Genomic DNA, 25,379 nt, shown 5'->3' on the forward strand with positions numbered 1-25,379 from the left:
GGCATCGTCAGCAATGCCTTTCAGCACGTGGCCCACCTTGTCGGACTCGCTCATGGTGGCATCGACTTTGTGGCAAAGTGCCAATACGTCCTGTATATAGGCCACGTAACTTTCCGTCGACGACTGCTACGAGAAGCAAGCTGTTTCTTCGCAGTGATCTGCCTATCGTCAGGTCTTCCGAAGAGTGCTCGCAATTTCTCTTTGAATATATCCCAACTTGTAAGTTCTTCGTTGGTTTCAAACCACACCCTCGCCGTTCCATTCAGATAGAAAATTACGTTAGCAAGCATTAACGTTTGATCCACCGGTTATATGCGCTTACTCTTTCGTAAAGGCTTAACCAGTCGTCGACATCGGTGCCGTTGTTTCCCGAAAATGTACCGGGGTCACGGGACGAAGCCATGACCACGAAAGGAGCAGCAGAAGTGGTCGGAGACTCGCTGGGTGGGGCCTTGATGGTAGTAGCACCGGTTTGACGACCGCTTCGGAGCTCCGTGGTACTGGGAACGATACCCGGCACGCTCCACCTAAGATGTTACGTTGCCCGAAAGGCTAGTCACAAGCAAGGGCGACCGGAGCGCAGAGCGAACAACACAGGAGGCACCGAACAATAGCGCGCGCACACCAGTCAGGCACTTCCTTCTCATCGTCTTCTGTGAATATCCGTTGCAATATTGTCACGAAAACAGGGGCAGCACGAACAGTAAAATAGTAGAATTGTAGACGCAGGCTAAATAGCTGTACAAACACAAGCAGCCCCTGACCGAAGAAGAGCACGAGAGCCTCAGCTTTGTCGTCTTTCCGGCGACACCTGAAGCCACCTCGAGGCATTATTTCCCCACTTAAAAAAAAGCAAAAAAAATGTCCACAGCAAGAAATGTTCTTGTGGGGTATGGGTAAAGTAAATCGCAGCAGGTACAATAAGCAACCTATATATGTTCTCAGAAATGCTACTTCACACTTGCATACCAAAAAAATTTCAGTGGCAAGAAATTTATAATACATATGAAAAAAAGTTTTCAGGTGGCTATACTACTGCACAATGTTTTAAACAATGCAGAAAACACGACAGGTGCAGGACATGGACAAGAACGAGGACTGTTGCTCTTCAATAGAGACAGGTTTTCTTTTCCCTATGCTAAGTCCTCCTCAACATTATTAACACTGTTAGTCATGTCATTACACATATAAAAAAAAATTCTAACTTCTCTTCAATAGATCACAAATAAAGCAGGCGAAATGAATTTCTTTACACTGAAGTTTAAAACACACATCTATTTTACTTGACCACCTTAAACACACCGATATTTACACAACCCTCCAGGCCGCCACGGTAGCTCAGTGGTTATGGCGCTCAGCTACTGACCCGAACGACACGGGTTCGATCCCGGAGGCGGCGGTCACATTTCGATGGAGGCGAAATTTTAGAGGCCCGTGTACTGTGCGATGTCAGTGCACGTTAAAGAACCCCAGGTGGTTGAAATTTCAGGAGTCCTCCACTACAGCGTCTCTCATATCCTCAGTTGGTTTGGGACGTTAAACCCCATGAACCAACCAACCAAAACAACCCTCCGAAAAAGTGACAAATCAGTCCCGTTCATACATATTAGGTATCTCTGCAATATAATGGTTGCCGTCAACTATCATGGACACAGAAACTCTGTCAACTTCGTCAGGAAACAGAGCTGCCTTTCTAGATGTCTGTGTGCATGTAGATATATGAGACATGTTTCTGTGCGGCTGGCAGTCAAGGCGTGCACCTATTAAGACACATGAGCAGTCAAGAAGCTGGTATATTTTCAGCAAAGCATAGTGCTCCCCCCGTTTGCAGGTGAACAAACAGTTGCTGGTTTTTTTTTTTTTGCCCTCTGGTAACCAGCAACATGAATTCGTTGCCTGCGAATCTCCACACGTTGGTAGCTTGTCACTGAGGGCGGCACATAGCCAAGCTTTTGCATACACACAACATGTTCAGCTTGGTCCAACTCAGTGCAAATTATTCCTTTTCCAAGAAATATTGGTTCATTACCATGTCCTGCCACCACTGGAGCTATCAGCCGTTTGCACAGAGTTTGCACAGGTGTGGCCAGGTCCAGGCTATTTGACAGTTTGGTCACCTGAAGCCTCATAACAAAGCGCTCGAGTACCTGCAATGGCACACCATTTGCGTCGGTTATGAAGCGCAGCAATGTGCCATTGCCAGACTCGAACACAAACGTCGAGTGTGACCAGAGGGGACCAAGCTCCATGACACTCTTCGGTATGTGCAAGAGTTGATGTACGTTGAATGTCATGGCTGGTTCAAGGTACAGGTCCTTCACACGAAAAACAAAGGCACATATGTTGTCTGCGGCCAGTACGACATCGCTCTTTGCTATGTTGTCTTTCAGCAACAGGTACACTGCGGCCACAAGCAAACAGAAATGTTCGTAATATGGCTCTGGCAAGATGCCGTCAAGGCATGGAACAGCGTAGAACAGCAGCCACGACTTCCATTCGCTGGCTTTCCAAAGTGCTCTGTCCTCAATAGCACGTGGGAGCCTTGTCACCCACTGTGGTGGCGTCATGCTGAGCAGCCTAATGTTAACCTGCCTGACAACAGCAGGCTCCCCAATGTAAGCCGGAAAGCTTGCCCTCCCGAACCATGCCTCAGCCAGCTGCTTGCCAACTCCCTCCAGCACGCAGTGCATATAGTCGGGGCAGACGCTCCACACAAGGTCAAAGTTAGGCAGGCAAGCAAGTGGGGAAAGCCCTTTGAATCCGCGGTGCAGCTGTCCCGACGACTCAGCTAGCATCATGCTCCTCCTCACTGTGCTGTCAGTCCTTGGCGTTGGCTCCTTTCCACCAATGACAACTGGGCACTTCACCGTGCCTAAAAGCAAGAAAAATAGTGGTAATGTTTAGCACACTTGAACTGATTAAGACGTGCGAAAGTGAGCCAACCTGACTACTGGAAGGACCCCGCAAGATTATTGGTTGGGTTTGGCGCTGTGATGCAGTGATTTTGTACTAAAAAATGTCCCACCTCAAGTTTAGTTCAGACAAGCATTTACAGATAGTACAGACAGCATGCAGACAAGTTGCTAGCATGAGCAGTAATTATTCTGGCCCTTTCTAAGTGCAATGAAAGCATATGTGCATTAAAAATAACAACACTATACTTATAACAATAGCACTACTTTTAACAGTTTCTCAGCACTAAGCTATCAGGACACGTTACATACTTGTGATTGTCTATAAGCTGCGAAAGAAAGCTTGCCAGTAGCATGGAACATTCACATGCAATTTCTCAAAACAGGGCTTAGAAGGTGTACTTACGACCAATGCGAGCACCCTTGTGTTGGCAGTAGCTGCAGCCATAGTAGCCATTGAACTGTTTCATATTCAAAGCTGCGGCTCTTGCTGGTGCGTCCACACAGCAGCAGATGACTCTCAGTTTGGAGGCAAACCTCTGTCCGTCACACTCCCAGTTCACTGTCTGGGGCTCAGTGATGCAGTCAGCAAAAACTTGAAGGAATGGCTTCATTTTTGGATGGCTCCTTCCAAAATACAAGCCACGAAGGATAACATTACTCCAGCGCAGAGCCACAGGAAGTTCGTTCACCACAGCCTGTATTGGCCAAAGTGTTGACTTGCTGCTTTTAAACACTCTTGCACCGTCAGTGTTGAAAGTCAGAGAAAGGTCACACCAGGAAGCATCTTTCATCTGCTGTCTGTAAAGCCTCCCGTCTGTTATATCCCTTAGGGTGGTTCTGCTCGGCGGGGAAAGGCCTCGTTCCTTCTCTCGTTCCTTCAATGAGGCTAGCAGTGCCTTGGCCAAATTTCTGTCCGAGAGTTGAGCCTCCATTTGTCTCTTAACACTGAGGGTTGCAAAAACATTACTTGAAGTGTTGGCAGCCTGGCACACGGGCAAGTGAACTTCGTAGACCGATCTTTATTCGGTACAATTTTGCCACACTCTTGACAATAGTAGTGATGCGTTATTATATCTTCTTTCCACCGCTTCCACACTTTTCTCATGTTGGAAGGACTGGTTTTCCCAAAAATAGGTTTATCACAGATGCCAACTTTTCCATGTCGGCCCAGTTCAATCCAACAGACGTAGAATAAGACATTAGGACGATCATTGCATCCGCGACACTCAAATCAGTTCGGCAAGTGCTCGCCGGAGAACATACGGCAGAACTCGTCTGCGTCACACTGCCCTGTGCTTTCGCCACCGTCACCATCATCCACATCACTGCTGTTATCGGCACTGCTGCTGAAAGAATCAGTGTCACTGCCGCAGTCTTCGAAGTCGTCAAACGCGTCGGCGTCACTTCTACACTCGTAGGTGCCACTCTGCTCCCCCGTGTCACCGCTGCTCTCGTCTGCGTTGATGTTGGGGTCATCAGCGGCGCTTTCACCTTCTGTAATTTCGGGCCCGCTGGAGGTGTCCCCGCGGTCGAATCCACTTTGTTGGGAAAAATCGCGTGCACTCTGTGATTGGCGCACGCCACTGCTTGTTGAAGTTGAGCAGTCCGACTTCATCCTTTCTTGGTAGAGTAGTGTAGCCCGTGGCACTACGCAAGGCTCTCCGGGCTCCAGATAACGTTTGCGCTTTCTCGCGCGAGGATTAATCGCGCGAGTAGCATCGCTGAGAGCGGAGGTACTTTGACTGTCACTCATGGTTAGTGCACGGCCGCTCGATCGGTGCAACCAAACAGCATGAGCATGCGCCTGCGCCACAAATGGCATAAAATGGCCACAAGAACCGTATTGGCTACAGGTGTCGCAATCAAGTCGTAGCCACTTGGTGATGGTGTCTTGTTTCATACTTTCTGACACCATGACCTACATAATAAAGATTTACAAGTGGAGTATTTTAATACCCGATCAATAAGTTACTTGAAGAAGGAAATCTTTACTGTCTTGCGCGCATTTGTGTCCTGTAATGGTTCGGTGCAGTGTTGCCAAGTTAGTTACCACCGAAATAACCTGGCAACATTGCAAGTCTGGTTTGGCCCCCAGTCCATGCCCCAGTCTGATATCAATCGTATTTCCATGTATAATTGTCAAGTTAGATGTCTTGAAAGCATAGTTCTTTAAAACATTTATGCTTAAAAGGAACAGACGAAAATAAGAGGAAAATTCAAGGACTGGCTGGGGTGGAATCATAGGCTAGGCGGCGCTAGCTACCGCTCAATACAAAGGATAAAGCAGGTAACTCCACCCATCTATAGCCACCCTTCTTCCCGTATCTTGCCGCCTCTGTTACCTGTGTTTACTTACTACTTGTCTGATCGCGTAGCGTTGCACGTGTTTGCTATTTGCAGTGCCAAGTACGCGTACGTGCGCTTTCGTGACGACAACCATAAAGCCGTAGTTAATACCAAGGAATTCCGGTCTTTTAAGCCTAGAACAGTCCTTGACTTTTCATGCAGCAAATGGTACGAAGTATTTTGGCGGGACGAGAAGCAAAGCGGGTATTTCAAGGCCCAAGTTGTGCGCCTTTATGGTAAGTGCAGTTGTCATGCCCCGCGCGATATTTCTTTCAGCACTTCATTCAACTGATTTCGTTGTGCAATCTTGTAGAGACCAAAGATGAAGCTGAAAAGTGCGGGAACAGGGTGCCGATTCCACCGCCGCCGTCGTCGGACAGCGACGATTCGGACGGAAGCGAGGATTCCATGCAGGAGGTAAGAAAGCACACAGCATGCATGCAGCTACAACTAAATATTGTGTGTTTGCGAACCCTTCGTAAAACTGTGGAGGTCAGCTTCCTTAATTCACAATTAGGAAAAGCCTCTTCACCATGGCGGCCCGATCGGCTTTGGTGGCAGCTAGGAATTGGGTGCAGTGCTGACAGTGAGAATATATAATGCTCCACGCCGTTCTTGTCATAGAGGTGGTATATTTTTTTGTTTGCATCAGCTGTGTGTTGCTCCGCGGCGATGAAGGGTAAGCATCATAAGGATAATACACCTGCCACCTCCCCGCGTGCTAGCTAGTCGCGAAGGAAGTGGTACGTTATTTGCAGCTGTGCCAGCTTGGTGCGAACAGTATGCGGTCGGAAAAAAGTCTTCAGCACTGAACCATGCTTCACCCCGCGGTGACGGTCCGCGCCGCCAGAGTAAAGATTGAGGTTTTTCTATGCAGGAAAGCTGGTTTTCAGAGTTTTGCAAAAGTATGAGTTCTTCGCGGACGGCAAGCACGCGTGCACGTGTTGTGCTTGCAATAAACGTTAGCGGAGAAAAGCACATATTTGAGCACAAGTTATGCTAGTACATGTGCAAGGCCTGTTGTTTGAGCAACATATTTACCTAATGATTTTTACGTGTTCAGCACATACATTGACTCAGCCAAGTGGCCCTTCACGCATTATAAATTTAGTCCCATGCCTTGTGCTTGGCACATGATGGCCTTAGCTGCCTATGTGCCATTAAACACAACACACATAAATTTAGGCATGCATGCATGGTTGGGCCAGCCAGCCTAATGCTTTCTCCGAATGCACGAGTTCTGATTGCTGTTAGTTTAGGCTTGAGGCAAATTTGGTTGCATACGGATGACTCTGCTGGTGGCGTTTCAGTTAAGGATGTTCTGCAGTGGAGAAATGTGTTCGGTAAACATGTGGTTCACTTTCTGTGTATGCATGATGTTCAGGTCACAAAAGCAGCACAGCAAAGCTCCAAGAACTCTGAAGCAGAAAAGAAGTTCAGAGAAAGGCAGCTCAGCCTGCTGAATGACAGCGACAATGAAAATGAATGCCTAAGGGCAGAAAATAAGGGGCTCAAGCAGCGAATCTAAATGTTGGAGAAGGCGCTGTGCAGCAGAATATTTAAGACAGGTATGTTTTTTTTTTCTATTTTTGGTCACCTTCGCTGACGGAAGATAGATGATTTAGCATGTCGTCTGGAATGTACCATCCTTGCCAGTTAGCTGTTACAAGTGTACTCAATTCGTTGTTCAGAACGGCGCCTCTTCAAGTGTGCTGCTGGGCCTGCTGCACCAGCATGCAGCAAAAGTCTCCGACCTGTGGCCATGGCCCCTCCCGACCCGCCAGGACGTAACAGTCCTGCCAGTGGGCATAATATGGACGTACAGGCAGGGCCTGCCAATGTACGTGCTCAGGGAAACATGCCATGTGAGCCTGAAGAAAACCTGGCATTGCCTCCACCGTCACCTCCAGAGGCGACACATCTGTGCACAGAGGCAGCAGGTGATGGCGCTGAAAATGCCGCTGCCCAAGAGACGATGAGGCCATTATCTGTTTCAGGATCCGAGGTCTGTATCAGTTAGCAGTTAGCTTAGTAGAACTGCTGGTTTGATTTATATGAAACAGCAATGTCAAGTTTAGGGTCTTCGTTATGTTAGCATAATTCGTGCCGTGACCACTGCAGAAGTGGACCATTGGCTGCAACCTATCTGCGGGGATCGCCATAGTCCATAGTGCTGCTTGCAGTTAAACAGTGGAGCAAACTCACTCCTTCCTCTGTGTATGTGTCCAGTGGCTTGAAGGCCTGCATATAGCAGCCAAAGTTCAGTTATGCTGCTGAAAACAAGCTAATTGCAAACTCAATTAGTAGAACAATAATTTCAAGCCTAATAATACACATTAGTGGACTGTATATATAATGCTCATGCCATATGCATTATGCTGTCTTATCCAGTGTTTACAGATGGCAGAAAACGTGGAATGCTGTAGTCGGAGCTCCAGGCTGCAAAGCAGCTGCCATAGCCATGGTGACTAGTTAACCCGATTAAAAGACAATGTTAACCACCTTTCATCTGCCACTCCATACGATACCACTCCCTAGGTTGACGCACTACATCATGAGAGTTGCTCGATGCCATTGGTTGCAGGGGAACCCTTTGAAGGGAAATGGCACTTGTTGAGTTGCATGTGACTATAGTACGAGGAGAAATAACAGTGCACTTATATTGTATCATAGTGGCTGGCGCATGTTCTCATCCAGCCCGTTTTAAACGTCGCATGTACTTTCCAAAAAACATCTAGAGCATCCACATCAGGCATTACACATAAGCATTTTAAACTTGTGCATCACATTATTCTTCCCAGTTTTTTCCTTGCTACATTTTGCAGTCTTACAAAAAGTTCTTCGAACTCTGTGTGATATCTTGCTCGTTTTTTTTTATGGTTGATGTTCCCTTTCAGGTGTTCCTGGGGGAAGGTGTGTGGCTTCCAGTCACCACCTACGAGCGGTTGATGAGCCGCCCTAAAGACAGCGTGTTTGTGCGGGAGGCGTCGGTGGCAATTTTCTCCTCGGCAGGTCTCATCGGCCGAAGTGTCACTGGCGCCTCCTCCAACCGAACCAAAGCTGATTCGAAGCCTCCATTGGATTCAATGAAGCTTAACGCCCTCAGCGGTATGTGTGCAATAGCCTGTCACTTATATCCAAGAACTGCTGAATAAGGAGCCATATGCTTTCACCTTTTGCATGTCTTGTTCCAGAGCTGTACTCATCGAAAGTTTGAGTGTGTTCATACTACATGCTGCGTAATTCGAACAAGGGAAAAAAGAATATTCGGCTCAGCACAGAAAATATGTAGTGCTACATGTAGCTTTCAGTATGCGCCGTGCTTATTCATGCATGCATGATCATTTTCGTTTTTGCATTTGTGATCTCATTCGCTGCGAACACCCAGATTTTAGTGATGTTAGCTGCTTTCTTATGCACGTGCTCTTTTGCAGCCTTCTTCAAGCACTACCTGGAGAAGCGCTGCAGTGGCCAGGACGTGGTGGAGCGGCACCGCAGCCTGGGACAAGATGCTGCATGACTGCCTTCGCGACACTAACGTTTTAAAGGTTTTTAGATTTGTTGATGATTTCATTGTGTTCGTGGATTGTGACAAAGATTCTTTTTCGGCTAGTGTACATAAGCATCTAACGACGTTTTCAGAGTGCCTAGCACCATTAGAATTGACGCACGAGTTACCGGAAGATAATTGCATCAGGTTTTTAGATATAGGGCTTCATTTTTCAAGTGAACACGTATGTTGGGCCTTTGAACCCAGAGGCAACAAGCCCCTGCTTCCCTTCAGCTCGGCACACTCCAAAGCCGTGAAACGAGGCATTGTGAAATCGTGCCTTTCCAACGCTCTGAGCAAGTCCTGCCTGCATTTGGTAGGACGCAGCTTTGACTTCCAGTTGCAGCGCCTTTCGAGCGCAGGCTGCCAGACGGCCTTGCTGGCTTCAACTGCCGAGAACATGCTGAAGAAACCAGCCAGCAAACCCGACCAAGTTGACCGGAAGAAAGTGGCGGTCATTCCGTACATTCACGGAATCTCGCATAATATTAAGAAGATCGGTGCTAGGGCTGGTGTTAGAGTGGTTTTTAACGCTCCTGAAAAACTCTCCAGGATTTGCAAGAGAGTGAATGCGGAGGATACGGCCGTCGCTTGTTCGAAGCGGCACCAGCAGCGCTTCGTGGCCTGTAAAAAGAGCGTTGTGTACTCGATACCACTTGCCTGTGGTAAGCAGTACATTGGCCAAACTGGCAGGTGCCTTAATGAAAGGCTGAGGGAGCACGCAAGAGATGTAAAGAACAAGTCAGGTAGCAAAATGATTGACCATATTCGGAATTGCCGCAACTGCACTCCCGCGCTCGAAAAAACTTCAGTACTGCGCCGGTGCAAGACACAACTTGGAAGAGAGATAATTGAGGCCAATGAGATAGGAAAATCGGGTAATTCGTGTGTCAGCAATCCTTCAATTTTGCTCTCAAAAAAAGAAATCAGTTATCTTGCGCAGAATTAGAGCTCGAAACATGCATTCACTCGTGCGATGGTGGGATCTGTGCTGATATGATATATGTATGCTAAGTCTCTTCTTTCCCTTTTCGTGTTTGATAAGAGCAGCTGCTGTATTTAAGCAATGTTATGTCAATAAACACCTGAGTTGTTAGTAAGCGCTTGTCCTGTCTACCTCGTTCCTTTGTGTCGTGTCTTTTGCGCAAAAAACCCACAATGGGAAGGACGCTCGCAATGAAAATTGCAGACGTGACGAAAAGTCAGCTGCTAAAGAAGATGTGAACTTGGCAAGTCCAAGAGGTGTACCGTATTGTGCGTTTTTATCGTAAAGACTTTCAAAATTTTTCTTACCTCAACCCCTGGCTCGTTTGCGGTGAAACTGCACACAGAGCTTGCGTATTATGGTAACTTTTGTATCGTAGCAAGTTTTACAACGGTACTTACTTAGTTGAGCTGTGCATGATGCAAAAGCGTAATCGTCTGCGTCGAGATTGGCGTACCGAAACCCAAAACACCGAGTTTATGCTGAAGGGCGGCAGTAGCGCCATCTGTCTTCCACAACGAAATTAAACAAGAAAAACACAGCTCATGACTTCACGACGTCGTCCTCCGAGGCTTTAGGAGAGCCACGAAAGCAGATGATATAAGCTGAATTGGATAAAGTCATTGGATGAAAAAAAGACGTCAAACAATATTCTTTTAATGGCACAGCCTCGTTAAAGTAGTTGTTTCTGGCATTTTTTCCGCTCAGTTGGCCGAAAATGTTCGAAGCGCTTCAGCTGAAGCAGACTAAAAGGCCGGAACGAAGTATTCAAAGGGCCGGCGCTCCTTGCAATGCTCGCCTTGGCGCCTTGTGACGCTTTCGACTGCAGAAGACAGATGGCGCTACGGCCGCCGTTCAGTAAAAACTCGATGTTTTGGGTTTCGGTCCGCCGATCTTGACGCAGACGATTAACCTTTTGCATCATGCACGGCTCAACTAAGTAAGTACCGTTGTAAAACTTGCTACGATACAAAAGTTACCATAATACGCAAGCTCTGTGTGCAGTTTCACCGCAAACGAGCCAGCGGTAGAGGTAAGAAAAATTTTGAGTCTTTACGATAAAAACGCACAATACGGTATGTAAAAGGGAGCTAATAAAAGAACTTCTCAAGTGAAAAACCGTTTTATCTATCCTGACATCCCCGAGGCTGCATGCTGCATAACAGCCGAGAGGTCTGCACTAGACGACCTATTGGGTGTTTTCAAATATAACCGATATGCTATAGGACAAATAGAGCTATTGGACCCATAGTCTAATGGTCATATAGAGCTAACAGACCCATAGCCTAATGGTCATATACAGCTATTGGTCCTAAAGGCCTATATGACCAATAAGCCTATAGGTGTCAATAACCATATAGGCTATTGGTTTTTCCTATTGGGAATTTTTGCTAGGGCAGCAGCAGGACTACAAAAATGAAAGTTCACAGCCTTCTACATTTCGGTAAACCTTGAGGTAGTGCCCAGGAAATTTTATTGAAACACTGACGGATGTTAATTGTAGATTAATTCACTTTTTCTTTGCCACTGGCTACAATCTCTGTGAGCAACTGGCCTGGAGTGTGCAAGTTTCATCTACGGTCATAAAGCAGACATTTTGGCAGTGCTGAGAGGCTACTAACTGAGTATCCGTTTCTGCAATAATCTCACCTCAAAAACACGAAATAGGAGCTCTGTCTTTTCCTTGAAGAAAATGCACAGCAATGGGAATACCCCACTGAGCAGTGCTTTTGGGCGGCCAATGTCCTGTGCTGCCTTGTCTGTCGTAAGGAGCCATTGAAGTAACTCGTCTCCCTTCAGGCTGTGCCGCAGGAATGCGTACAAGACCTCCAGGTCTGCAATTTCTTGATTTACAAATAATCCTTCCAGCTGCGTGTCAGTTAGCCTGAAAAATTAGACATTTGGCTCTAAAGACTGCTTGACATCACTGCAAACACACATAACAATCAATGAAAGATAATTTATGTGCTTGCACAAGACTTAACCTTTTCGGAATGACGATCCAGTGCTAACCAATTCATCAACACCTACAGAGTATGCCCTCTATACTGTGCATCATACGTTACCGCGAAACTTCACTTTTTGCTCTGCAGTCTTAATGCGAAATTGATGGTCAAATACAATGTGTTTCAGGGAAGTCTGCCACTAATTTTGAAAAATGAGCTTTCTGGGTTAAGAAGACTGGTTCTGCAGAAGAATAATACCAGTGTATGCAGACAACGAAAATAGGTTAAATAAAGTCAGCTCAAAAGCCGGTTAAATAATTTCTCATAATTAACTTTATAACTATGGCGTTTAGGCAACTGGTTTCGATTAAACATTTGTAGCCGGTCATTAATAATAGCCATATCAATTTCTAAAGTTTCAAAAACACGATTACCCTGCTGCTATGGCCCAGCAAATTTTAGCTACATCGTGCCAAAATACACGCATTTTTGAAATGCATGCAGGCAAAGCAATCCCTCCAGTGCACATAACTACTCAAAATATCCAAACTTTTCGAGTTGGGGCGTCAAGGGTAATCTTGTTTTGAAAATTCTGAAAACTACAAATCTCTAATTGTAACCAGGCGCTAACTGTAACAGTTTAAGTCATGAGAAATTAGAAACGAACCTAACCTCGTTGAACTGCGGAAGTACGTGAGACAACAGCAGTGACTCTTGCCGACAGGTGCAGTGACAGCGTTCCAGCCATGTCACAATCCCGTTAACGATGTGTAATGTCTAGAGGGGCTGTTTACGATGTATAACGTCTAAAGAGGTTATTTTTGCACCAATACCTGCAGTTTTTGGCTAGTTGCGGCAGGAAACGTCAAACGCGTCAACTCTGACCGCCGTACCGGCTGCACATTGCAAGCGCGTTCACCGCACAGGATGCTGGGAAGGTAAACGATCCGAGCATGCAATACACCTTCGCCCTCACGCCTGCTCTCGGCGAGCACGGAAGGTTTCAATGGGAGAGCACTCAGTTGCACTCTCGCGGTGCTACTGCTCTGCTCCTCACTGCTCGTTGGTTCTGCTCCAGTTCTGACAACAGAATGTGCCATGAGTTTCAAATTAAATAAAATTTCAAACCAATTTTTTTATTTTGCTTACTTTTTTGACAAGATAACAAATGTTCACTGGCCTGTATTTCATGGGCTTCATACAATTTAATTGTTGTTGGAAGTAAAACTTTCACACGGAACATGGCACTAAATGTGCCTTAATCAAATACATTGCTTACCCTTGCACATACTGCAGCCAGCATTGCTTTAACACACACTGAGTAACAGTTATATTTCGTTAAACCTCAAACAGCATTTCAATTTACTGACAATGCAGTTTTCAAGTAAGGTTGCATACATACCTTCTGAAATGTGCCAGGAAGTGCTGCTGCGTGAACAGCAAGGGCCACTCTTTCTGCACATCACAAGCTCGCTTGCCTTGGGTGTTGGTAGTCACTTGAATGGCTGCATAGGCACGCATCAAGAGTTCTTGATATTTACTTCGGTCAAGTGGGTTTGATGCTCTCAGATGTGCTAGAGTTTTATGAGACGGAGTTCCATGGAATCGATAATGACTGAAAATCTTCCAATGATGGCTGGGGAACGACGTTGAAGGCTCTTCTGTAAACAACATTCAAATGCAATCAAGCTTGGCAAAGGAGTTGAAAAGTGGTAACAACAATAGCACTTACAGCAGCTCAGAAAATTATGAGATGCTTTCATTGCATAGCATTTACAGTCATTTAAACCTGCGCCCCATATATTTGGGTTTATATGGGTTTGAACGTCCCAAATTGACTCAGGCTATGAGGGATGCCATAGTGAAGGGCTCCAGACCACCAGAAGTTCTTATGAGGCAGAAACATGGAGGCTAAAAATAAAGGTAGAACTTAAATTGAGAACAAAATGCAATGACATTGCACAGTACATAGGCCTCTATAATTTCACCTCCATAAAAATTCAACCACTGCAGCTGAGATCAAACCTGTCTTTCAGGTAAGCACTCAAGAGCCATATCCACTGAGCCACCACGGATTTTTGATCAAGTAATGTAGTCTTTAGCATGATGCATCATCATCAGCCTACCTACGCCCACTGGAGGTCAAAGGCCTCTTGTATGTCTCTCCAATTAACCCTGTCTTGTGCCATCTGCGGACACTTCATCCCTGCAAACTTCCTAATGTCATCCGCCCTCCTGACTAAGACGTCCCCTGCTATGCTTGCTCTTGTAGCGTTACCCTTAACAAACGCAAGTTATTTTGCCTTCCCATTAGATGTCCTGTTCATGTTCATTGTTTTTTATTTAAAGTATCATTAACTAGCATTTATTCTGAGATCCACTCTGCTTTCTTTCTGTCTCCTAACGTTTCAGCTATCGTTTTCCTTTCCATAGCTTGCTGCATTGCTCTCCATATAAGTTCAACCTTTATTGTTAGCCTCCATGTTTCTTCCCCATAGGTGGGTAGAGATACAGCTGTTATATACTTGTACACTGCCATACCTGTACTTGTACACTGCCATTCATCACCTAAGAGCACCTGCCAAATGCACTCCACCCCATTCTTAATCTCACAGTTATTTTACTCTCGTAATCCAGGTCTGCGGTCATTACCTGTCCCATGTGGGTGTATTCCTTACAGCTCAAATCCTTGCCACAATTCTGCATATTAATTTTTATACCCACCATTCTGCTTAGCCTGTCTAGGTCATTGACCATGCTCTGCAATTCAAACCCCTAGTTTACTTAGTAAAGCGATGTCATCAGCGAATCGGAAATTACTAACGTATTCTCCATTACTCCTATACTAAGCTATTCTTAATATGGATCTCTGAATATCATCTGTAAACATATGGTGAATGGTACCAGAGAGATCGTGTCACTCCCTGCCTCACACCCATACGAATGGTGTTCTGTCACTTTCTCTGTGAAGGAATATGGTCGCTGTGCAACCGCTGTAGATTTTTTCAGTATGCTTGTATGCCTCTCCTACACATTGGTTCTCTGATGCCTGCATGACTGCTGAGGTTTTGACTGGGTCAAATAGTGTCTTGTTGATTAAATATAGGACTTGGTTATATTTTACACTTTTCTCTGTTGTCTGATTCAGAGTGTTAATATGGTCCATTATAGAGTACCATTTACAAAAGCCCGCCTTGTCTTTTGGTTAACTTAGGTCTAAGATTGATCTAATTCCATTAGTGATGACCTTAGTCAATACCTTGCAAACAGATAGTAGGCTGATTGGTCTGCAATTCTCCAATTCCTTGATAGCCCCTTCCTTATGAAGTAAGGTGATATTAGTGTTCTTCCAAGATCTGATACACTAAAGGCTGCGAGGCACTGCATATACAAGATGGGCAGTTTAGCAAGGTGGCAGCAGGATGTACAATTGGGCAAGTCTAAGTGTTTCACTTTAAACAAGATGGGTTACTCTGACCTATGCTTGCAAATTTCAACAAAAATGTTTTTAGCCAAGAGGGAGCAATACTATATGCATTTGTGCATTGTAACAGAACATAACCCTGAGAAATGTGTGTGTAGCCGAGTTAACCTTAATGTGGTGCAAATATTATTTTGAGCCATAATGCTGCCTTTTGTGGGCTTACAGTTCCAAATCTACACTTGAACTATGAGAAACACTGTGGTCGAGAGCTTCACGTCATTTCTGACCACCTAAGGAACTTCAATGTCTATTGGCATCACCCAGTATGCAGGTGGTTTTCTATTTTGTCCTTTTCAAATTTGACTGCTATGGCCAGGAATCAAACCTCTGACCTCATTCTCAGTAACAAAATGCTATAGCCACTGCACTACCACGGCAAGTAATTATATTTTTACATTGGTAAACAAAAGAAAAATGACTTTTGCATAGGACAGTGACGTGTGAAGAAAAAAACTGCAAGATGGGGTTAGCAAAAACAATTTAATTTGTTAGAAGCCTTAAATCAATGTGAATATAAAAATAAACGACAATATACTGTGTTTCATGCATCAGGTGCAACGCTGTCAAAGCTAGTGCTCTTGTTTGTACTCCATGCAACTGCGATAAAAAAGTACTGTGTTCCTCGTGGAGAGCAAAATAAATGCTTTGCCTGCAACCTTATTGCATTCATTTATTTATTGGAAATACCTGCAGCGCCCGAAGGCATTATTGAAGGGGGGATGAGGATACATAACAGGAGATTAGGCCGGAAAAAAAAGAGGAAGAAAAAAAAGCAATACAACAAGGCGTGACACAGCAAGTACAAAATGAATGAAATATGAAACAACAAAAAGACATGACGAAAAAAAAAAGCCAACTGCACACTCATACATCCGACTGCAAGGCGCGCAACATAGACTCTGAACGGCACTCAACAATTTCATGGGGCAGGCGATTCCAGTCATGAATGGTAGATGGGAAAAATGCGTTTTGATAAGTGTTAGTTTTGCATTTAATTTCTCTAATCTTCCACCCATGGTCAAGTCTGTTTGACCTGAAATGCGGTGGAAGCAAACAATTTTCTTTATCTATTTTTTTTATCTATAATTTATCTATTATGACGCATTTGTCATGAGCTCAGTCAAATGCGCTATTATTCCTGATGACATACGCTATCACTTTCTTCGTGCCTTTGAACACTCGGCCAGAAAACTAGCACGAATAACATGCCTCCCTGTATTTTCTCATGCAGACTTGCACCTCATGTATGAAATGGAGGTTAGCAGCCACCCCAGAAGTGCATAGTGGTGGCAACATCAGTGCAGGTTTGAAGAAAAAAATATACTGTTCACACTGGAATTTTTGTCAGCCAACAGCTGCTGCTTATGAGAACTTCTTGTTGTGCGAGATGGTAGCTGTTCATTGTAAATATTTAAAGGGGCCATAAAACACACACACACAACCAAGAGAAGACAATGGGACGGAGTGCCACTCACAACCACTCATACAGTTGTGAGTGGCGCTCCGTCCCACTGTCTTCTCTTGGGTGTGTGTTTTTTGGCGCCTTTAAATATTTGTAATGAACAGCTGCTGCAGCAAGGACATGTGATTTGCTACGTCCAACATAGTGGCAACAGAAATCAATAACATGTGAAGGATGTGGCTTCTATACCTTTTGTAGCTGCTTTTGCTTTACTGTGTCTCATGTCAAGTAGGTGCAGTCATTTGAAAAACACTAATAACAACAGCCACACCAAAATAATATCGTGCTAGTACCAGTTTTGGTTGACAGAAGTTGCTCCAGCTCTTTTTCCGATCATGACTACACTAGCATTTCTAGTTACATTCGGCCTGCCTTCCAGCCATTTCTGCAGCACTTCCATTTCTTCGAAATGGAAAAGGACACAATCAAGTTTCCGATGACAGTATATAGAACTGTAGTGTCTTTCCTTTTTTTTCACCTTTAAATCTTTTCTAACGAGAGACGTCTAGGTCCAAAGAAAAGTATCCTGACTTTAGCGCGATGTTATAATTTTAGTGGTTTTGCCTGCACTGTTTGTTCACACGTACAGTAATAGACAGAAGAGTGTGGGTTGCAGATTCATGGAAAAAAATGTATTCCTGCATGGTCAGGCAAAGCATGCCAATTAAAAGTACAGATGCATGATGACACATGCGTGCTCCATTAGCTGGAATGAATATCTGACTTTCTAGCGAGCTAATGCAGAAAACTTTTTTAGGCCAATCTGCATCCTGCAAACTTTTGTCCATGACTGTACAACCATCACATGGGAGGCCTGGTGCCACAATACAGTAGCAGGACTGTTAATCAAAACTCATGGATCTTATCACCCAATATAACTACGTGCAGTGGCTACAATAATGCATAGAGCAATGCAATGCATCTTTATCATGCAGCTTGTGTGCTTCAAGATTTATCAGTCACGAGAAGAGAATTATTAAAGCAGAACACTTTGTAGGCATAGTATGGTAAATAGTCAAGCGACTATAGTCACACTTAACAGATGCAGCTGATCACTTGACCCCATCGTTAGCCTAGACTGAACTTTATGCTCAGGCAAATAAATGCTTGCTTCAAGTTTTAAATTACTGATAGCAAATCTAAATTCCTTCAGAATTGACATGCCTGTCCTTTGTCTACATAAGGTTATAATAAGAATGCACATATGCACATTAGTCAGGTCAGACCCATAACTTTGCATAACTCTACTGATGCAGAAGGCCTGTCTGCTGTGCGATGCCAGTGCCTGCATGTTAAAGAATCCCAAATGGTTAAAATTAACTAGGAGCCCTGCACTATGGCATCTTCTTTAACCCATGTGCAGCTTCGGGATGACAAGAGCCATATCAGTCTGATGAATGTAAAGCACTGTGTCATAACACATTTCAATGCACACTCTAGAAATGTTGTTGCCCGCCTCATCTACGGCATCCTCTGAGTATCAGGGTTTGAAATTTATATTGGCCACAAGACAGGTGGTGCATCTCCTTATGAATAGCGACGGACTGTTCCATGCGTTTTGGTGAGCATGTATCACGCATACCGATAGCCTAAACAATCAACAACGCATTTAATGTACTGAAAGCATCGTACTGAAAGCATCGTACCTGCAGTGGAAGCATATGCAGTTGGAAAACTGGAGCCAAGTACGAATGTGCAGCCCAAACTGCCACCAAAGTTCCCTTGCGTGAATTTTAAGCATTCCTCATGAACCTCTGTGCCGTCTTCAAGAAATACCTAGGGCAGAGAAGACATTGTAGAATGTGAATTTTTAAAGCAAGGACCATTACAGTCTAGCAAGCTGGTTACACAATCACCTCGAGGCTCCAGGGAAGATCTAGGTCTTAAAAATGAAAATGTTTAATACAATAACGTAATGAAATTAGATGTGGATATGTATTACTTCCTTCTCTTTTCAAAAATACGATTAGTTTCAGTATATCACAATCAGTACTCATATCATAAAAAAATAAGTGAAGCCTAATTAGGTAAATTTTTTTCGGTTGTTCAATTGCCCTCAACAGTTCTTGGCTCCGACTGGAATGCAGCTGTAGCGAAATACCTGTCATGCGGAGCTATGCTATATATATTGTTATTGAGTACAACATCGCATAAAAATGATCAATTTTGTCAAAGCACCATAATTACGATATATTATTAGATGACAGTATTGTTCACGAATTTTATACGTTCTACCGAGCTACAAAAAATAGCATAGCTCCATGGTTCAGTTATTTCTGAACTCAACAATATAAGTTTAATTGAAATTGCCCAATAAGAAAGTAATTAAAACTACTGCTAGGGTACTGGCAAAAAACATGAATTGGAGAAAACAGCATTTGAGGTGTGCACATGCCAACCATCTGAGTCCTCAGAAAATGGCGCAATGCAGATATTCAGGAACAACTTCATGATAGTGAGTAATACCCAAATTAGGGAAGAGCACCAATTTTCAAACAAGAGCAAAATGGTGGCCACTGGATATGTGGTTTTACCTCAATTTGCTCCGAAATCGCCATTCCAGTGTTTTTGAGGCATCAAATATATCGTTCTTAGTTTGGTAGCTGGAGGCCAAATCATCACGACAACACAGCGCAGACAAAACAAGGACGAGAAAGGAATACGCCGGCACAAGCACTGACTTTCGACAAGGTTTACTGGAAAGCACGCCAAAATATACACATCACGGCCTGAAAAAAACAACGAACAAAGAATGCCTGGTCACATTCAAATTGGGTGTGTTGAAAACAAAACAAAAATTTATTATGAAGCATTTAACAGCACGACCTCTCTCTTGGAGAGCGATACAGACGGTGTGCTGACACAATGATTCTGGTTTTCTGAAATTTATGCGCCATCCATTACCTCAAGCACCACCTTTTCCCAGTGTCTGTCTAGCACAATGCAGTACATGAATTCTGGCACACAGCATTCAGGATCTAGCAAATGAACGCAATCGCGGCAGTGAATCATCAAATTCCCCCCTCACAGCTTTGTTTACATCGAAAGGGTGCTCTTTTAACCTTTCATTGGCACACCTGCCAGTTTTACCAATGTAAACATAGCCACATTTCAAAGGAATCGAGTACATTATGCCTTCAGTGCACTCAATGAAGCGTTTTTGATGGTCGAATGTGGAACCTTCATTGTCTTGCCGATCTTGGTTGACACACTTAACACAGGTGCTGAAGCTTCTGAGGTGCGGAGAAAAGAACATCAACGCCGACTCAACTGCCTATTTCATTTAATTGGTGCGATAAATTGTGGATGTAGATGATAGGCACAACCTTTCTTTTGAGAGTTACAGTCTCAATAGGGGCGCAACATGCCTGTTTCAACTTGTGCTTAAGGCACTTGGCTACAGACACCAACAAAGGTTCATAGTATCCAGCAGTAGACAAACAGCTAATAATATTTGCTGGGCAAAACTGGGTGCCATGGCATGTACACAGGATTTCATCGAGGCATTTTAGAAGCAAAGTTTAGCAATCTCTCTTCACCAGCTTCGAGTGAGCCGAAGAAAACGGTTATTTTCTCCGCACCTCAGAAGCTTCAGCACCAGTGTAAGCATGTCAGCCGAGATCAGCAAGGCAACGAGGGCTCTACAATCAACCATCAGAATCTCTTCGGGGATTGCACAGAAGGTACAGTGTACTCAATACCCTTGAAAGGTGGATATGTTTACATTGGTCAAACTGGCAGGTATGCAGTGTTACGTCTCGCCTTCGTCGTGGGGAAGACAACACATCGCAGCAGCGAAACGCCGACAAACCCCGAGACGCGCGTTGGGTGAGCGCCTGGATTGCCACGGAAGCCGCGTCCGTCTGCCCGGTTGAGCGAGCGTTTCACCTACACAGAGTGTGAACGCGCGTTCGTAATGCGCGGGAACGCCACTCATGGACATTCCGGCGTCTGCGCTACGGTGATGGCATCGTTCCCCCCTCTCCCAGCGCGTGACGGCGGTGTGATCTCTCGGGAGGGAGTGAGTGCGTGTGTGTCTGTGATTGGTGCCAGTGAGAACTTCCTTCCCCTGCAGGCCCGGCCCCCATCTAGGGACCCTAGGGAAGGGAACTCTTAAAAACCCCGGCAGCGGCACGGCCGAGGAGCTCTTTGTCATCGAATGGTCTCCTGATGAGCTGTCGTCATGCAGCGTTCCTACAGCTCACTTGTAAATATGTAAACTCCTGTATAAAGTCCTCTCTCATTGTCTTTTTCCAGCAGCCTCGTCTCAGACGTCCCTCATTCCCTCTCCGGCACACGACCATGCTACCTCGTATCTAACAGCAGGTGAGAGGTTAAATGAGCATGTGAACTAAGTTGTTAGGAGGAATTTAATAATTCGCTGTCGCGATTACTATCATCTATCATGATGAACGCTGTCATAAACGCTGTTTGCCAGGATTCATGCGCTGCATTGTGCTAGACAGACAGGGAAAAGTTGGTGCGCGAGATAATAGAGGCCACAGAAACTACACTCATTATGGTAGCGCACCTTCTGTATTGCTCACTAAGAAAGAGTTCATGCTGTTAAATGCTTCATAATCAATTTTTGTTTTGATTTCAACACATCCAGTTGTGAATGTGACAAGGCATCCTTTGTGAATTGTTTTTGAGGGCACAATGTATATATTTTGATTTGCTTTCCAATAAACGTTGCTGAAAGTCAGCGCTGGTCTTGTCTTGTCTGTGCTGTTTTGTCATGATGAATTACCAACAAGCCCGTCCACCCATCTTAGCAAAGGTCAAATTAGACCTTGAGACCTGGTAGGTAGGTACTTGCCATATTGAACCCAAATATGCCATTTTTGAAAAATTGAAATTTTCGCATATTTTTCATCATTTCAGTGACAGCGTCTAAAGTTAAAGTATAGTAAGAGTAGATGAAAAAATTACGATGCTATTCGGCAACTCCTGAATCTACCAGTAAGACAAGTCATTTGCCAAACAGACAAGCCTCTAAAGTGACCAAGAAGATATGAAACAAGACTGAAACTATGCACATAGGGGAAAAATTACAGAACAGCCTTACGATAAAATATGTCACACTGATGCATTGTTAATGGACAGCCTGCACTTATAATAATAAAGCCTGCAAATATTTCATGTCGTTACTTTTTTTGCAATACCCTGCATTTTAACCCCTGCCTGAAACACACCATCAGTTGTTGCTATGGGCTCCAGAATTTTCTAAAACCACTTTCCCACTGTGAAACCAATGTTCCTAAAGCCCATCAATTGCATATCTTCACAAGTGTGGGTGCCGTATTTTATATAGCACAAAATATACAGAGGGAATTACTATACGTCACCAATCCCATGTCCCAGAAACAGGTTGCATGCCAAGCAGATCAGGAGTTCTGTAGGCAACAGGCTAAAGGAATGCCCCATGAACTTGCTCCAGGGGCATATTGGAACTCACTAACGCATTAGAAGGCACATTCCGAGACTTAAAAGAGAGAGAGGGTAAACGTTATTGTTCTGAGACTCAATAGGGAAGCAAGCTAGACTATTAATTCAAACATACTCAATGCAGATTAGCCCACATTCTAGTTTAAAAACTTGCTTCAAGCTGATCTACAGAAGTAGAAAAATGATGTGCATCAAAATTTAATATGGCTACCTTGGCATGTCAGCTAGTCAAGATCTTTTAGTTCTGGTACATAACACCTAATGCAACCAAATTTCAAGGAAGGTCATTAAAAACCAACCACATGCGAACTGAGACAATGCTTACTCTCAGTAATTTTACTCGAACGGGACTGAAATTATGTTCAAACTAAGCAGAACATTCTATAAACACTTCTTCCTGAGGGAAGAAAATATATCAGTTCAGATAATCAAAAAGACACATGAAAGTGGCAGGCCCAGTGATAAGTGCCAGTGCACTCTCAGTAGTCCCATGCAAAATGGAACTTCCCTAATGTAATCAAACAAGATATCCACAAAATGCATCTACAATTCTCACTGTGTTGCTTGCAATGCAAATTTCTGTTCTGGTTTGTTTGGCCACATTTTAGACGTGCGAATAAGAAACACCGCACTTCATACGCTTTTTTCTCGTTTTTTTGTCTGCTATGATTTAAGCTGTATGCTTGAGCAAAAGTAGGCAAACTTAAACTTGCCTTGAGATTGCTGCTTGGGACGCCAGGGCATATGCCCTGCTTTCTGGCCTTCTCCTTCATATCTTCAAAGCTCTCAACGGCCACAAGTTTCTTAATTTTGTGATCTTGGCTCCAGACTTTAACTAACATCTTCCAAACAAAAGAACAATATGATGTTACACCTGCCGAACCATAAATGTCTAAAACATGGTGGTGTGCGCTTTGTGCATCAGAATAATTACACTACCAAAAATGTTCAGACAGTGCTATCATATATAAAGGGGCATACATGGTCTGTTCTGAAAGTAGTAGGACTCATTTTTTTTTAAACAAACTTTATTCAAGAGAATAGTACAAACGATTACAATTTTTCAAGGTAGCACCCTTCCGCACCTACACGCTGCTGCCAATGAGTTTTACAGTTTTCGTACGCCTCCAGGAACGCCTGGACCGGAAGGCTGCTTAGCTCCCTCGTCACGGCCTGTTGAACCGCCTTTACCGATCCGTGATGTTTCATCTCGAGCATCGATTTTATTCTCGGCAATACAAAAAAGTCTGCCGGGGCCAAGTCGAGGCTGTAGGGGGAGCAGCGTTGCCGCCTTGTGCTGGGCAAAAAATCGGGGTCCTCATTCACATGATGAAGATCCTACCGGTTGGCCTTTTCCTCCTCTGACAACACTCCCGCACCAACTTCGCGCACGCTTTCCTCATGAATACGTTTTCTGTCACGATCGCAAGAACTTGGGTTTGAGGAATGCTCAAGTCATCAGCAATCATTCTGATACTTATTCTGGCCGCCGCGGTGGCTCAGTGGCTACGGTGCTCGGCTGCTGACCCGAAAGACGCGGGTTCGATCCCGGCCGCGGCGGCTGGAATTTCTTTGGAGGAGAAATTCTAGAGGCCCGTGTACTGTGCGATGTCAGTGCACGTTAAAGAACCCCAGGTGGTCGAAATTTCCGGAGCCCTTCACTACGGCGTCTCTCATAGCCTCAGTCGCTTTGGGACGTTAAACCCCATAAACCAACCAACCATACTTATTCTACGATCACTGTTAAGTAAATGTTTCACTCGTTACACATTTTCGTTGGTCTTGCTGGTCGAAGGGCGTCTTGAGTGCTCGTGTTCCTCCACTCTTTCCTTACCTTCTCAGAAAAGCTTGTGCCACTCAAAAAACACCTGATCTACCCATGGAAGCGTCACCGTAGGCCTCCTTAATCATGTTGTGAGTCTCTTTGCCCGTTTTACTAAGATTTACTCAAAATTTCATCGCGTATCGCTGATCCAGTAAACGCTCGACGATTCTGCGTGACGAGACGTTTCAACAGGGGTTCACAGTACAAGCGACCTCCTCTCTTCAACGGCCGAGAGCCTACTGCCGATTTTCCCCAGCATTCCCAATATCCCCCTTCAACGATCCTGCACGCGCAGACCACCTCTCGTCCGCCCGGTCGCCCAGGAAAAAACCAGTCCTACTACTTTCAGAACAGACCCTGTATAAAGGCGATTCATTTTGGCGGCTCTGCTACATGCTAAAATAAACTGATGACCACTTGTTTTGAACATGTTTAGTGAGAACTTGGGTCCAGGACACACAATTCAAATGTGTACTCATTAAATTTTTCTGCTGCTGGCGAGAACAGTGGTAGAGGCTGTCATCGAAACTTGAATGTATAGTGCGCCAAACACAAAACAATTGAGGACTTGGAAATTCTGAAGTGGCAATAAATCAGTAACACAAAAGTGGCAGCCCTCATTCATTAATTTTAATTAATGAGATAGAACCAGATTAAACTATTTCGTTAAAATTTGCATTGGCTATTGAAATTTATTTATTTATCTCAAGTTTCCTCGGGGCTCATGCAGAGGCAGTGAGAGGGGAGTGAGCGGTTGCAAAGTGATACACAAGAACAATGCTGAACAGGTTTTCCCAGTAACCACGAACGCGTGTATAGTCGGGTACAACTTAAGAAGGCAGCGGCTTTTCCCTGTCAACGAACCCCCTGCCAGCCAATGGCGTCGGCAGATGCTCATTGTCCTACTAGCGTGACAATGCAGGGAGTGGCAGATGAAAGGGAATAGTCCCCTCCATCCATAGTCCCAGCTGGACCCCTCTCTCCCTGCATTGTCACCCTAGCAGGGTCACGAGAATCGGCCGACGCCATTGGCTGGCAGGGGGGTTTTTTGACAGGGAAAAGCCGCTGCCTTTTTAAGTTGTACCCGACTATAGATTAAAATATTGCAACATCATATCATACAGGATTAAGAGGCAAATGAAATACACATCACACCTAAAAATACGCAATATACAATGAAGGTACTAGGGTGAGAAACAAAACGATGCAAGCCACGGTATCACAAGGTTCAAGTTGTTTAGAAATCGCAAGAGCAGCAACCAGTGACTATGCAACTGGCAAGAGCAATGCATAAATGGTACCAAGTACAATAAAAATAGCGCTTAGACATGAAAGACAGTCTCAGTGAATAAATTCAGTGCTACTGGAAATATTTGCATTCATTTTGCTCCGAGACGAGTACGTGCTTCTCTTAAATG

The 25,379-nt window shown here is 44.6% G+C and overlaps 2 protein-coding genes and 1 pseudogene across 2 annotated transcripts in view; 1 reads left to right on the forward strand and 2 right to left on the reverse strand.

Annotated features, from left to right (window-relative positions):
* Positions 1 to 18,469, reverse strand: part of LOC149334551 (uncharacterized) — a 36,276-nt gene extending 17,807 nt beyond the window's left edge. The window contains exons 1-3 of the mRNA XM_089555168.1: positions 18,335 to 18,469; positions 13,145 to 13,403; positions 11,447 to 11,681 (exon numbers count right to left, since the gene is read on the reverse strand). Coding sequence (XP_089411294.1) covers positions 11,447 to 11,681; positions 13,145 to 13,263 — 354 coding nt within the window. The 5' untranslated portion in view covers positions 13,264 to 13,403; positions 18,335 to 18,469. The remainder of the gene's footprint in view (positions 1 to 11,446; positions 11,682 to 13,144; positions 13,404 to 18,334) is intronic.
* LOC149334552 (uncharacterized) lies at positions 1,787 to 4,253 on the reverse strand. The gene is made up of 2 exons (XM_089555167.1): positions 3,319 to 4,253; positions 1,787 to 2,872 (listed from the first exon to the last, which is right to left on the reverse strand). Exons 1-2 carry the CDS (start codon positions 3,845 to 3,847, stop codon positions 1,800 to 1,802), a joined length of 1,602 nt encoding a protein of 533 aa, XP_089411293.1. The 5' UTR covers positions 3,848 to 4,253; the 3' UTR covers positions 1,787 to 1,799.
* Positions 4,934 to 8,781, forward strand: LOC149334553 (uncharacterized; annotated as a pseudogene).
* Positions 18,470 to 25,379: the final 6,910 nt, after the last annotated feature.

This window comes from Amblyomma mixtum, chromosome 8 (genome assembly GCF_055824585.1).
Source record: "Amblyomma mixtum isolate Tamu chromosome 8, ASM5582458v1, whole genome shotgun sequence".
Classification (NCBI taxonomy): domain Eukaryota; kingdom Metazoa; phylum Arthropoda; class Arachnida; order Ixodida; family Ixodidae; genus Amblyomma; species Amblyomma mixtum.